Source organism: Oreochromis niloticus, linkage group LG6, assembly GCF_001858045.2.
Source record: "Oreochromis niloticus isolate F11D_XX linkage group LG6, O_niloticus_UMD_NMBU, whole genome shotgun sequence".
Lineage (NCBI taxonomy): Eukaryota > Metazoa > Chordata > Actinopteri > Cichliformes > Cichlidae > Oreochromis > Oreochromis niloticus.
In genome coordinates this window covers 28011481-28027113 of record NC_031971.2, presented here as the reverse complement: position 1 = coordinate 28027113, position 15633 = coordinate 28011481, and the positions used below count along the sequence as shown (strand labels likewise).

The 15633-nt window shown below is 38.0% G+C and overlaps 1 protein-coding gene across 4 annotated transcripts; it reads right to left on the bottom strand.

Moving 5' to 3' along the window:
- Positions 1–3364: 3364 nt before the first annotated feature.
- On the bottom strand, positions 3365–15351 carry LOC102078842 (CD209 antigen-like protein A). Of its 4 annotated transcripts, none has more exons than XM_019359699.2 (7): positions 14233–14821; positions 12497–12586; positions 12223–12309; positions 11983–12125; positions 11780–11880; positions 11397–11605; positions 3365–3933 (listed from the first exon to the last, which is right to left on the bottom strand). In XM_019359699.2, exons 1-6 carry the CDS (start codon positions 14267–14269, stop codon positions 11431–11433), a joined length of 633 nt encoding a protein of 210 aa, XP_019215244.1. In that variant the 5' UTR covers positions 14270–14821; the 3' UTR covers positions 3365–3933; positions 11397–11430. The 4 variants fall into 4 exon arrangements, with proteins under 4 accessions (XP_019215244.1, XP_025763628.1, XP_025763627.1 ...); XM_025907843.1 differs by lacking the exon at positions 3365–3933 and adding an exon at positions 15300–15351 and having other exon boundaries at positions 10296–11605; positions 14233–14302; XM_025907842.1 differs by lacking the exon at positions 3365–3933 and having other exon boundaries at positions 10296–11605; positions 14233–14818.
- Between the last annotated feature and the right edge of the window lie 282 nt (positions 15352–15633).

The window sequence follows — 15633 nt, the reverse complement described above, 5'->3', positions numbered from 1 at the left end:
ACTGTGCTTGCTTATGCATGGTATGTTTTTGTACAGGCTTTGTAGAGTGTGGATGTTTTCTGACTGTGTAGTCATCACAACAAAAGGAAAACATAGCCACCTATAAAAAAATTTTTCAGCATATTTATATTTTTTACACAAATCATCAATAAATCTGATCTAAAGGAATGAAAAGTTTGTGCTGCTGGACCACAGATACTGTGATACTGTCAAAGGAGGTAACACCTCAAATCTGATGAAACACCTGGCGACGCATAGCGTTTTTTTAAAAGCCAAGAAATGCACCGTATTTGATAGCTTGCTGCAAGACCTCACACCGAGCACATCTACTGCGGGTGTGGTGCCTGTTATCGGACCCGGAGTTAGCAACATCCTCCAAGAATCCGAAGAGTAGAGTCCTGGCCCCTAGCCCTACCAGTGTAGCAGAAATGATGATGGCAGCAGCAGCCGTTCTTCTCTGCGTGAGTAGCTTAATGTTGTTCGTGTGTAATTTACATTGAGTAGGCTAACCACATTATTAAATTAATGCATGTAAGGTGAACTAGCAAACACCGTCGTAGTTACATGCGGCTGTCTTCTTGTTTGATGGCAGATACTCCCTTCACCCTGGCCAAAAAGGCTAAAATGACCAAAGAAAAAGTGGAAAACAGTTAAACATGAGAGGTTTAGGACAAGGTTTATATTTTTTCCATTGTTTAAGCACCGCTTCCAGTCAAGAGTGATACCATATATGCCCTATAGCTGCAGAAAAGGCTAACATTGTTATCATTTTACAAAAAAACACCTGAACATGAGAGGTTTTAGGACAAAGTTTGTGTTCTCTATTCTTTAAGCACCGGTTCGAGCACCGTTTAAGCATTTATGTATTTATGCATTATCTGTCAAACACAGTGGAGACAGCATTATGGCGTGGGTATGTGTGGCTGCCAGCCAAATGAGGCCACTAGAATTTATTGATGATGTAAGTGCTGAAAGAAGCAGTAGAATAAATTGGGAAATGAACAGATCTCTCTGCTCACATTCAGCCAAATGTTGCAACACTGATCGGACAGCACTTCACAGTACAAATGGATATTGCAGAAGAACCTCAAGAGTTTTTCAAAACAAAGAAATGAGACATTCCTTAATGGCCAAGTCGGCCACCTGACCTCAACCCAACAGTGCATGGTATTCCATTATTAATTACAAAAGTGAACGCAGAAAGAGCCACAAACAAGCAGCATTTGAAGGTGGCTCCATTAAAGGTCTAATGGAGGAAAAAACATTTGGTGATGTCCTTGACGTTTAGAGTTCATTTAGTCATGGCTGCAAAGATCTTCATCCAAGTATTAAAACAAATCTTTATATTTAAATTTATCTTTTCCCATTAATACAGTGAATCTTGGAGTCATTCAACAAATAGGCGCCAGCGGGGAAGTAACGTGCCGCTTAAGCTGCGAGGCGCGAAAAACAGGGTGGACCTTCATAGCGGTTGGAAGCCGTAGACGATAAGTAACCGTGTTGTTTATTTACTCATGGCTGCAAAGTTTATTCATCCAAGTATTAAAAACAATCTTTATATTTAAACGTATCTTTGTTTTTCCCATTAACACTGTGAGGAATTTTGGAGTCATTTAACAAATATGTAGGGCTCTTTTTTCCATTTGCGCAACATCTCTAGAAACACCCTGTCTCAGAGTGACGCTGAAAAACTGGTTCATGCATTTACTTCTTCTATGTTCGACTACTGTAATTCATCATTATCAGGATGTCCTAAAAACTTCCTGAAAAGTGCTTCATTTGATCCAAAATGCTGCAGCAAGAGTACTGACAGGGACTAGAAAGAGAGAGCATATTTCTCCTGTATTGGCTTCCCTTCATTGGCTCCCTGTTAAATCCAGAATCAAATTCAAAATCCTGCTCCTCATGTACAAGGTCTTTTATAATCAGGGCTCATCTCATCTCAATGACCTTATAGTAACATATCACGTTATTAGAGCACTTCACTGTCAGACTTCAAGCTTACTTGTTGTTCTTAGAGTTTTTAGGGAGGCAGAGCCTTTGATTTTCAGGCCCCTCTTCTGTGGAACCAGCTTCCAGTTTGGATTCAGGAGACAGACACTATCTCTACTTTTAAGATTAGGCTTTAAAGTTTTCTTTTTGTCAAAGCATATAGTTAGGGCTGGATCAGGTGACCCTGAATCCTCCCTTAGTTATGCTGCAATAGGCGTAGGCTGCTGGGGAATTCCCATGATGCATTGAGTGTTTCTTCTTTAGTCACTTTTCCAACCCACTATGTGTTTATACACTTCTCTGTAGTTAATATTAATCTCTGGCTCTCTTTCAGAGGAAGTTTTTTGTCCTGTTTTTCTCCCCTCACCCCAACTGGTGGGGGCAGACTGCTGCCCCTCCCTGAGCCTGGTACTGAGTGTGTGAGTGTGTGAATGTGTGTGTGAATGGGTGGATGACTGGGTGTGTGAAGCGCTTTGGGGTCCTTAGGGACTAGTAAAGCGCTATACAAATACAGGCCATTTACCATTTACTGTTGGAGGTTTCTTCTTGTTAAAAGGGAATTTTTCCTTCCTACTGTTGCCAACAATGCTACACTTAAAAGGATGTCACAGTGGCAGTTTATTTGACTTATGATTACAGTTATCACTTTTTGAACACTTTTGTACAATTCATTGTTTAAATAATGGTGCAAGTAATGGTCAAGTTGCAGATTTCAGCATCAGTGATGTTGAGATCTGAAACTTGACATGACAAACATACACCCTAAGACTAACTTTAGGATAAAGAACAACCAGTTCTAGAAGTGATGGTGTGACACAAACAGTACAGATGTCAACTTATGTCAACGTGTACTTATAAGTGAAAAATTAAACTCTGTACTGTATACCACAAAAGTGGCTTACGCCATTACTTATAGGAGGATAATGATCAAAAACAGAAGCAAAGTTTGACCATAGTTTGGGTGACAGTAGTATGCTCCATTAAAGGCTGCTCAAGACAGGGACAAAATCTGGGAAGCAGAAGCAAAACATATCCTACTTTTTCTTCTTTTTCTGACCTTACTCCTGGAACTCAACTTAGGAGTGAGCAATGACTTTATACCAGATACCCTTTATCTAATTCATACAGGCTTGGGACCCGTAGTAAGAATACGCTCGCTTGTACACATATGGCAGATTTAGAATCACCATTTAACCTAATTAACGTAATTACATGCATGCCTTTTGGCTGTCGGAAGTCTGAGTACTTGTACATGATTACCTGTTGTAATGCTATGAATGCTGTTTACACAATTCTGTACACATAACCAGATTTTGCATGTAAAATGGCAATAGTTTTTTTAAATACGAAAAAGCAATTCCAGACCTCTTAATGAAGTATATGCAGTTTATTCATAACAAAATGACACTAAATACAAGTCAGAACAGTCAGGCAACCTCACATCATTCTATCTACAAAGTATTTGTGTTTTTCTGGCACCCTTAAACAAATGGTAACTGTGACAATCTTCCACATGGATAGTTGCATTTTTTCCTCATTTAGTTTCCAAAATGTTGAAGTCATTTACTTGTTTTCCAGTAAGTCAAACCAGGCTCATGTTGTCACACATAATCTGAGAAACAGTCTTTGCTGTTATAATGTAATGAACAAAATATTTTTGATATTATTTGCAAACACACATGATTATGTTTGCTCAAAGTAGATCAGAGCTGCCAACACATGTAGGAAGAGTTTTTGTACCACTTATGGCAGAACACACTGGGACAGAGGTTTATTTTATATGTATAAAAAAGAAGATAATCACATAATTTGAACAGTATTTAAATATTTTTCTATGTATGATATACAGACAACAGACTGCACGCCAACTTTATAAACAAAGTATTATGTTGGTTGTCTTTTCTTCTGCCTCTCTGCTTTCACTTAAAATCAGCTGACTACCTGAAACGAATGGTGATATTATATGAATACATTTATTTGTCATGATTTTACATCTTATTATTTTCCGGTGGTTTAATTATCTCTACATTTTTTTTTCACAAATCCAGACATTTTTTCTGCCACACGGTGTGTCATTCCAGGAGTTTTCTCTTATATAGAAAAAGATTTCTGCACAATCTTCATCAATTCCTTCATAACTGTTAGGCTCGTCAGTGTCCCAGAAACTGAACACAAAAACAGAAAAAAAGACTAACCATTTTATACTGACACTGAAGTCATGGTATACTGAACAAACAACTACACACGAGGACAAGAATTTACACCTACACTTTATCGTAAAATGCAAGTTACCAACAATAATTTATTAAAGAGTCATGTAAAACACATAAAGTGTGAAACCTGATGGTAAGTGTAGTCCCATCCACCCATTTCCATGTCTGTTCTTTCTCAGCGTCAGTCAGTCCAATCCATGTCCGTTTTTTAAACTCTCTTATGAAGTTCTTATTCACAGAAAAAGAAATAAACAATAACATTAAATACATCTCAGTTTGACACTTTTGTCTTTGTGTCTCAGAAACAGATTTTCCTCCTATATACTGTACCTGTTCCTCTCTGCTGTTGATAATCACCAGGTCTGCCCCTCTCTGCAGACAGTCCTCTCTGCTGTCATTCCAGGTGTTTGTAGTAGATGAAACGTAATATAAACTGTGGTTGAAGTATATCCATCGTTGTTGGATATAGCGAGCTGCAAAGGACAGTAAAACTGAACCTTCAAAATTATGCTCAAGAAAATAACAAACAGCAATGATAATAATGATAATAATGTTTAGCATTACACTCACCTAATTCATTCATTTTCATGTCTTGTTGTTTAGTCCAGTTTTTAATAATGGCCTCACAATCTGGTGTTGTTGTTGTATCAGAACTGTCTGTAAGAGCAAATAAACATTTCCTTAAGTAACTACACCACCAGAGTGCCACATGAATGAACCTGATTCAAGTTAAATTAATTGCAGTTGTTCAAATTGTAACAGTAATTCTCTGTCATTTCTGTTCTTATATTATTCAGATGGTGAATTTATGGTCACATTACAGAGAAAATGTAAATTGACTCACAAAAAGCCAGTCGCAGTGAAATGTTGAGTGTAGCTTGAAGAATACACAGAAGTGCAAAGCTCAAAACAACCAGTCTGCAGAGTTTTCTTTCTGTGTGCAGGAATCGAACAGATAAGAAAATTTATTGTCATTATACAAGAATGTACAACAAAAATTATGGTGCACTGTCAGGATATGGACTCATGCATAATAATAATAATATAAACACCAACAGGAGACTAAAAAAAAAATGTATGGAGGGGTAAATAAAGAGGAAGTAGAACTGATAAATATCTTACATAATAAATATTGTATACATTAAAAAAACAGTCTTGGGTTTAGTGGTTTTGAGTTCAGTGTGGTTACAGTTGTAAAAAACTGTAAAAACTGTTCAGGAATTGTTTGGTGTGACTTTATATGCATCTGTATCTCTTACCAGATGTGTATTAGCAGACTGATAAAAGAGCATTAGCTGGTGTGCTAAACCATAAAGATTTCACAGATCACAGGTTAAAAACACCATCTCAGAAATGTATATTTAAAGATGAAATATTGACTGCGTTCATTTCCTGGTTTGTCAGTAGCGGCTCCCGAAGAGCAAGTCTACGACACATCTGTTTGAACAACACCAGTTAATCTATGACACCAGTTAATCTGAAACACTGGGGGCAGTGTGGGGAAGTTAATAAGGACGCTGACAGCTGGGGCTCGTAGGGAGGAGACCAGCGGGCCGAAATATTGACTCTGTTTATTTCCTGGTTTGTCAGTAGGGGCCGCTGAAAACACCTGGACTGTATTTAACATTTACCTGAGCATACCTGGTGCCCAATAATCCAGCCCTAACTATATGCTTTATCAAAAAGGAAAGTTTTAAGCCTAATCTTAAAAGTAGAGATAGTGTCTGTCTCCTGAATCCAAACTGGAAGCTGGTTCCACTGAAGAGGGGCCTGAAAACTGAAGGCTGTGCCTCACATTCTGCTTTTAAATAATCTAGGAACTACAAGTAAGCCTGCAGTCTGAGAGTGAAGTGCTCTAATGGGGTCATATGGCACTTTTATTATTATCTGATTATTTAATACCTTGTACATGAGGAGAAGGATTTTGAATTAGATTCTGGATTAAACAGGGAGCCGATGAAGGGAAGCCAATATATGAGAAATATGCTCTCTCTTTCTCGTCCCTGTCAGTACTCTTGCTGCAGCATTTTGGATCAACTGAAAGCTTTTCAGGAAGTTTTTAGGACATCCTGATAATAATGAATTGCAGTAGTCGAACCTAGAAGTAGTAAATGCATGAACTAGTTTTTCAGTGTCACTCTGAGACCAGATGTTTCTAATTTTAGTGATATTAGGCAAATGGAGGGAAGCAGCCCTACATATTTGTTTAATACCTGCACTGAAGGACAACAATGACTCCAAGGTTCCTCACAGTGTTCCTGGAGGCCAAGGTAATGCCATCCAGAGTAAGTATGTGGTTAGTATGGAAGAGGATTAGGGACACCGGAAAAAAAAAAAAGCGGGCACATCTTTTTTTTTTTTTTCCAAATTCTGAGAAAAAAGTCAGAATTCTGACTTTAATCTCAGAATTCTGGAAAAGAAAAAACAGATGTGCCCGCTTTCCCTCCCCGGTGGCCTGAATCCTCTTCCGTAGGTTAGAGATCATATTTATGAGATTTTTCGGGCAGAGTACAATAACCTCAGTTTTAGCTGAATTTAGAATAAGAAAGCCCTGATACCGAGTTCTTTAAAAGAAGAAACTATTCAATATTTTATAATTATTAAATAAAATTATCAAATAATTTTAATAGTGTTAGTGGTTGGAAAAATAAACTTTGAATGCAGTTTATTCCCTAATCGTTTGTTTAGAAAAAAAAAAATCCTCCACCTGATTCCAAGAATATCTACCAAAGTGCGGTTTTCAATGCAAACTCACTCAGAGCTAGAATAAAACATATGACATGGACAGACAGCATGAAAATCTTATAAATAAATTGAATTACTTACTACTGGTCGAAGTATCAGCTCCATTTTCACAATCCATGTCAGATTCGTATTTAAGAACAAACTTATTTTGCTGTGGTATGACAAAGGCATATAGTGAGAAAATGCAGAACTAATCAATAACTTCTTTATCTATCTTTCTTTCTTCCGTTTTTGACAACATCCGAAGATTTAAGCACACAGCTTCCTTCACACAGAATACATCTACCCCTTCTCCCTTATCAGATCAACTCAGTTTCCAATTTCCACTAAGATAAAAACATTCATATATATCTACTTTTAAATATGAGACGGCAGCATGCTGATATAGTTTACTTCAGTACTCAGCTACTCCCTTTGCTTTAAGTGAGAGACAGCTGCCTCGGTAGAATATGCAGAAGGCAGGTACAGGACATCTACTCACTACTTCGCAGTGATTTCTGTGGACAGTTACTTATGGGCACAACTGGACATCATGTGAACTTTGTACTAAAAAGCTGGAATGTTAAAACCTGAGTAAAAACAGCTTATATTTTAGGGGGCTTTGGAGCACAACATACAGTACAAGTACAAAAGGAATTTCAACCCTGGTTTACAAAGCAAGGTCAGAATGCAAAATGAAAGTCACAGAAGAAACAGGGGGAAAAGGTCACATTGAGCAGGTCCATAACAGTCTATGATGCCTTTTAGTTATTTTCAGTGCTCTCTATCAGAACCTATGTGGGGAAAAAAGAAACGTGCAAAGAAGAGACAAGAGCAGAATATTAAAAGCTGAAGGTTACCCTTTATGGCAGCTGATAGCTGATGCAGCTAATTCCTGTGACAAATATATCAAGTGTTTTGAACATGTGGTGAATGTCATGGATTTCTAACATAAAAGTGATCCAGGTGTCAAAATGTATTTAAGTGATGATATCTGTTTACAATTCCACTTACATTAAAAATAATGATTCAATGTGACAGAAGGGTGCATAAGGGTGCCATTGTGCATCTCATTAATCTCATTTCAATTTTCCTTTACTTATCTTTTGATCTTTTAAATGTAGTATCGACCTGGAAATCTATATAATCTCTATATACTGTAGATTCTGATCTTATATAAGTATTTTTTCAATATGAATTGTCTATAATACATAGGCAACTATTTACACATACAGTTACTCAAAAATAAAATCCAGTGAAAGAGAAACCAAACCTCGCATACTTACAATGATGGTAAAACTGGTCTAATGTTCAAGGGTTTGTCTTCAGTCATTTGGAATATATTAAGATATTAAAACTGGAAAGACAGTAGGATTAACTCACACACAGACAAAATCACCACTCATAATGCTACCTTAGCATTGGCTACATCAGTATAAGCAATTCAAGGTCAGTAATTAAATGATCAGTTAAATATAAAATTTGTTTGGGCATCTGTGGCAAAAGGAAATCCTTGGAATAATTGGTGAGTTTATTAAAATTGGTGAGAGAAATTCTGTGACTGCTGTCATCGTTTTGAGTTGTGAAACCGCAGGTCAAGGTTTATATATCTTTTTCTAAAGCTTTGAACATTCTTAGCAGCACACTGGTTTCAATCATGGGAGAAAAAAGGAAGAAGTATTGAATCAACGACTCCTATGTTGGCTGACAAGCCAAATGGAAAAAAAAAATCAAACAAGAGATTCTCGGTCAGAAAGGTGACCAACAGCGTAATGGTCTCTCTAACTCAGGGGTCGGCAACCAGCGGCCCTTTAGTCCTTTTAGTGCGGCTCCGCGTGGTTTGGGAAAATAAATTAGTTTTTTCAGGAATTAGCATAAGTGTATTTTATTTATGTTAGTTCTTTTATAACTTGTAGTTCTAAATTGGAAGATTATTGTGATATTGAAATATAAATATAAAATTATATTCTAGTATTTTTTGATCGCTCAAAATAAGCGTCACACTCGCGGAAGCCGGTATACCTGCCGAAACGCCGTGCATTTATCGAGACTTTCAACCTCAGGTAAGCCAATTATGGATCTTCGGATACACATTATGTCAACAGCTGTTCTCCACCGTGAACTATGTTAAAAACAAACACCGCTCACGCCTCACAGATGACAGCTTACAGTCCTGCGTGAAGATGAAAGTGACTTCGTACAGCCCCGATTTGTAGACTCTGTGCGCAGAGGTTCAGGAGCAGAAGTTCCATTGTAAGCATACCACGGCAGACCCGACGATGTTTCCATGAGCATGCTTTTGAGCATCTCTTTATTGAGCACTTTTCACACACGGTTGCTGTACGCATACAGCCGGCTGTAGCTTTTCAGCTCACAGCCCAACACATACCAATACATCAGCACAGATAGCACAGACGTTAAGGCAGCGAGGCGTGATTGCGGGTGCCGCTCAGGTGCGTCCGCCTCCCCTGCAGCGCTGGCGCTGCAGACCACGCCCCGCCACACACATTAACCAGGTAAAATACATATTTAAGCAGAATTTTGCAAATATCTGTTTTTCATTTTTCAGCAGCATAGAGCTTTTTTTTCCAATAATTTTTTTAAAAGTCAGGTCAAGGCTCCCAAAGCCCAAAGGCGACATGAGGGTGGCGGCTCACAACAGTTTTTGTTTGCTACATGGATCATTTTAGTTCAGGTTGGTGTCTTTCCTTTTGTTATATTTCTTTAAGAGTTCAAAATGTATTAATTACATAAATAAAATGTAATTTTCTCTATAGCACTTCATGGATTTCATAAGCAACACACCTTAGTTGTTCACACAAAGCATAAAGGTAAAAAAACAATATATACAGTGTTATCTTCATTTTAGATGTCAAAAAGTATTTGCGGCTCCCAGTGTTTTCTTTTGCGTGGAAACCGGGTCCAAGTGGCTCTTTGGGTGTTAAAGGTTGCAGACCCCTGCTCTAACTGAATTCCCCTGTACAGTTTAGACAACCTGCCGAATGTTACAAGCACTTTATAAGCCTGACCAATAGAGACTTGGGACTAGAGTGTAGTGGACAGTAGCCACTTTAAGTAACCAGTACATAATAGTCATACTGGAAGTTGTAAAACTGAATCTGGATCTGAATCTAGAACCTTTTAAAGAAATTACCTTTGTAATGCCATTCCTCTGGAGAAGCATGCTGGTAGCAGTGTCATGCTTTTATCAGTGGCAGGAAAATGGAAGCTTGTCAGAATTAAAGGGAAAATGAATACAGCCAAAAATAACGGACAACTGAGAGTTCTGGGAATGGGCCCACTGTCATGTTACGGCTGTGTGGCAGGCAGGAATTGGACCCAAACTCAAACTCACGGGAACGGAACTTAAACTCAAAAGCACAGCTTTATTGCTGTGAAACAGGCGACATAAACAATACAAAATTAAACTGGGAAAAACTAATTATAATATGCACAAAGAGACATAGGGAGAATAACACAGCTATGAGGGAGGACGCAACACAGAACTGAGGGAGACACAGACATAAATACACAGAAGGATAACGAGGGACGTGGGAGCACACGGGGAACACAGGTGACACTGATAATCTTATCGAGACAGGGCAGGAGAAAACACAACAGGACGTACACTGACGAGAGACTATCAAAGTAAAACAGGAAGTACACAGAGACGCAGACCCGAGGGGGAGAGAGAACACGAGGAGAGCACAGATAACGGGCTGGGAAAAACATGGAAATAAAACACAAGGAGGCGAAACGAGTCATGGGAACTCAAAATACACGGAGGGGGACACAGGGGGAGAACCTACTAAATACTCAAAACACTAAAAAGAGAATGCAAAAACCTAAACTAGGACACTAGACTCTATAGAATAGAATTTTTCAGTGTCACTTTGAGACCAGATGTTTTTTAATTTTAGTGATATTAGGCAAATGGAAGAAAGCAGTCCTACATATTTGTTTAATTGTGGGAAAATCCATTCACATTTAGGTAAAGATATATATTTTTTTAATGGAAATTTGAAGATTATCTAAATTCTGAATCCAATATTGTGTTTAATTAAAAATATTAAGTAGACAGAGTTTTTATCAACTTGTTTTAAGAACTCAGTTTAAGTAAGTTACTAGTACTTTTCATTCAAAAAGCTGATCAACTGAGGTCATTTGAGTTGTCTTAAATTAGAAAAACTAAGTAAGCTGGAAATTAAACTACTCACGGCAAAAGGATAAAACAATATGGTTTGAAATACCACGTCACTACCTTCCTCCTCCCTCGCACAGATCAGTCCGCATGTTCATGGCGCTCAGGTTTTTTTCTGGAATATGTTGAGCAAAGCTGGAGAAGCTTCAGCTCAAGAGATTATATGACATACAGATAACAGCCTGCACACCAACTTTATAAACAAAGTATTATGTTGGTTGTCTTTTCTTCTGCCTCTCTGCTTTCACTTAAAATCAGCTGACTACCTGAAATGAATGGTGATATTATTGTCATGATTTTCTATCTTATTATTTTCCGGTGGGTTAAATTATCTCTACATTTTTTTTTTCCACAAATCCAGACATTTTTTGTGTCACAAGATTCATCATTCCAGGAGTTTTCTGTTTCAGGGAAATAGATTTCTCCACAATCTTCATCTCCACCAGCACCGTTGGGCTCGTCAGTGTCCCAGAAACTGAACACAAAAAACAGAAAAAAAGACTAACCATTTTATACTGACACTGAAGTCATGGTATACTGAACAAACAACTACACACGAGGACAAGAATTTACACCTACAATTTATCTTAAGATGCAAGTTACCAACAATAATTTATTAAAGAGTCATGTAAAAAACAAAGTGTGAAACCTGATGGTAAGTGTAGTCCCATCCACCCATTTCCATGTCTGTTCTTCTTCTGCGTCAGTCAGTCCAATCCATGTCCGTTTTTTAAACTCTCTTATGAAGTTCTTATTCACAGAAAAAGAAATAAACAATAACATTAAATACATCTCAGTTTGACACTTTTGTCTTTGTGTCTCAGAAACAGATTTTCCTCCTATATACTGTACCTGTTCCTCTCTGCTGTTGATAATCACCAGGTCTGCCGCTCTCTGCAGACAGTCCTCTCTGCTGTCATTCCAGGTGTTTGTAGTAGATGAAACGTAATATAAACTGTGGTTGAAGTATAACCATCCTTGTTGGATATAGCAAGCTGCAAAGGACAGTAAAACTGAACCTTCAGAATTATGCTCAAGAAAATAACAAACAGCAATGTTAATAATGATAATAATGTTTAGCATTACACTCACCTAATTCATTCATTTTCATGTCTTGTTGTTTAGTCAAGTTTTTAATAATGGCCTCACAATCTGGTGTTGTTGTTGTATCAGAACTGTCTGTAAGAGCAAATAAACATTTCCTTAAGTAACTACACCACCAGAGTGCCACATGAATGAACCTGATTCAAGTTAAATTAATTGCAGTTGTTCAAATTGTAACAGTAATTCTCTGTCATTTCTGTTCTTATATTATTCAGATGGTGAATTTATGGTCACATTACAGAGAAAATGTAAATTGACTCACAAAAAGCCAGTCGCAGTGAAATGTTGAGTGTAGCTTGAAGAATACACAGAAGTGCAAAGCTCAAAACAACCAGTCTGCAGAGTTTTCTTTCTGTGTGCAGGAATCGAACAGATAAGAAAATTTATTGTCATTATACAAGAATGTACAACAAAAATTATGGTGCACTGTCAGGATATGGACTCATGCATAATAATAATAATAATAATAATAATATAAACACCAACAGGAGAATAAAAAAATATATGGAGGGGTAAATAAAGAGGAAGTAGAACTGATAAAAATGTTGCATAATAAATATTGTATACATTAAAAAAACAGTCTTGGGTTTAGTGGTTTTGAGTTCAGTGTGGTTACAGTGGTAGGATAAGAACTGTTCAGGAATTGTTTGGTGTGACTTTATATGCATCTGTATCTCTTACCAGATGTGTATTAGCAGACTGATAAAAGAGCATTAGCTGGTGTGCTAAACCATAAAGATTTCACAGATCACAGGTTAAAAACAGCCTCTCAGAAATGTATATTTAAAGATGAAATATTGACTCTGTCTATTTCCTGGTTTGTCAGTAGGGGCCACTGAAAACACCTGGACTGTATTTAACATTTACCTGAGCATACCTGGTGCCCAATAATCCAGCCCTAACTATATGCTTTATGAAACAGGAAAGTTTTAAGCCTAATCTTAAAAGTAGAGATAGTGTCTGTCTCCTGAATCCAAACTGGAAGCTGGTTCCATTGAAGAGGGGCCTGAAAACTGAAGGCTCTGCCTCACATTCTACTTTTAAATATTCTAGGAACAACAAGTAAGCCTGCAGTCTGAGAGTGAAGTGCTCTAATGGGGTCATATGGCACTTTTATTATTATCTGATTATTTAAGACCTTGTATGTGAGGAGAAGGATTTTGAATTTAGATTCTGGATTAAACAGGGAGCCAATGAAGGGAAGCCAATATATGAGAAATATGCTCTCTCTTTCTAGTCCCTGTCAGTACTCTTGCTGCAGCATTTAGGATCAACTGAACGTTTTTCAGGAAGTTTTTAGGACATCCTGATAATAATGAATTACAGTAGTCCAGCCTCGAAGTAGTAAATGCATGAACTAGTTTTTCAGTGTCACTCTGAGACCAGATGTTTCTAAATTTAGTGATATTAGTCAAATGGAGGGAAGCAGTCCTACATATTTGTTTAATACCTGCACTGAAGGACAACAATGACTCCAAGGTTCCTCACAGTGTTCCTGGAGGCCAAGGTAATGCCATCCAGAGTAAGTATGTGGTTAGTATGGAAGAGGATTAGGGACACCGGAAAAAAAGTGGGCACAACTTTTTTTTTTCCAGAATTCTGAGATTAAAGTCAGAACTCTGCCCTAATCCTCTTTCGTAGATTAGAGACCATATTTCTGAGATTTCGGGGAGAGTACAAAAACCTCAGTTTTAGCTAAATTTAGAAGAAGAAAGCCCTGATACCGAGTTCTTGAAAAGAAGAAAGTATTAAATACTTTATAACTATTAAATAACATTATTAAATAGTTTTAATAGTAATAGTGGTTGAAAAAATAAACTTTGAATGCAGTTTATTCCCTAATCGTTTGTTTTAATGAAAAAAAAAAAATCCTCCACCTGGTTCCAAGAATATCTACCAAGGTGGTGTTTTCAATGCAAACTCATACTTAAAGCTAGAATAAAACATATGACATGGACAGACAGCATGAAAATCTTATAAATAAATTGAATTACTTACTTCTGGTCGAAGTATCAGCTCCATTTTCACAATCCATGTCAGATTCGTATTTAAGAACAAACTTATTTTGCTGTGGTATGACAAAGGCATATAGTTAGTAAATGCAGGAACTAATCCATAACTTCCTTATCTACCTTTCTTTCTTACATTTTTCACAACATCCGGAGGTTTAAGTTTCCTGCTTTGCTGTCTTTCTTTCTTAAGTTACGGTTTGTCAGTTGAGTCAGTTTTTGTCATGGTCCCTGCTTCCTCTATGCAAGAGGTGTCAAACTCATTTTAGCTCAGGGGCCACATCGAGGAAAATCTGTTCCGAAGTTTATACTTTACAAAATCATCTTGCGGGCCGGATTAAACCCGTATTTTTAAAAACCCGTTTGTGGGCCTGATTCGGCCCGCGGCCCCTATGCTTGACACCCCTGCTCTATGTTGACCTGCCCTTTCTGTCTCTCCCTCTTTCACTCTGTCCCCTGTGGATTTGTTTTTACTTTGCTTCTTCGTTTCAGGGCTGGGTCCTCCTCAGTACCTATGTGCCCTCCTGGCGAGGCACACTTGGAAGTTGTTTTGGCATTAACTCACCCGTTTTGCAAGCACTTACTGTGTTGAGGACCCAGAAAGATTAAGTGTGTGCCTGAGTACTGACCTTTGAACCCACTTAAGCTAACATACAGCCAGGCCTCTGATTCCTCTGCTCTGTTACTATCCGATTCCACCATTTCATCAGTCTTGCTTAATGCATCATAATTCATTTGTTTCTGGTTGTAAAACATACATATGACTGTTTGGTGTAATGTTGTATATGGCTGTTAAGTATATATTTTACTGTAGAGCATTAAACATAACCAGATGTTGTATTATGTAATTGTTGTGCATGTTTTTGTCAAAATAAAATCAAAACATTTTCAAGAAATGATTTGTTCATCAAAAAAATAATCGATGAACAAAAAGAGTAGTCAGACATCAGTAGCGGTTTTTGATACGGGCGACACGGGCAGTTGCCCGGGGCGGCATCGTGGTGGGGAGCGGCATCACGCGCATCGGCAAAGAAAAAAAAAATTGCTCGTACTCACGATGCCCCGACGTCAGCCAGCGCATATTGGGAATGGCATGGGCACCGATCAGTTTTCTATCGCCCATTTGCTGGGAGTAAGGGCGTCCTTCGTTTGCGAGGTGCGCCTGCTGCTTGCGGCACAGGGAGGAGAGGGCGGGGCGACGGGGGATTCACTGGCTGGCTGGAGCAGCGTCTAATAACCAACTCGCAAAATAAAACAAAATAAAAACAAACCAACAAACACGAATTTGCACCGATGTTTTTTCGAAATTCTATACACGAAAAGTGAGCGCGAGAGCCCTCAGTGCGCCTGCTGCTGAAGTCAAAGTAAACTTTATTGTCATCTCCGCTAC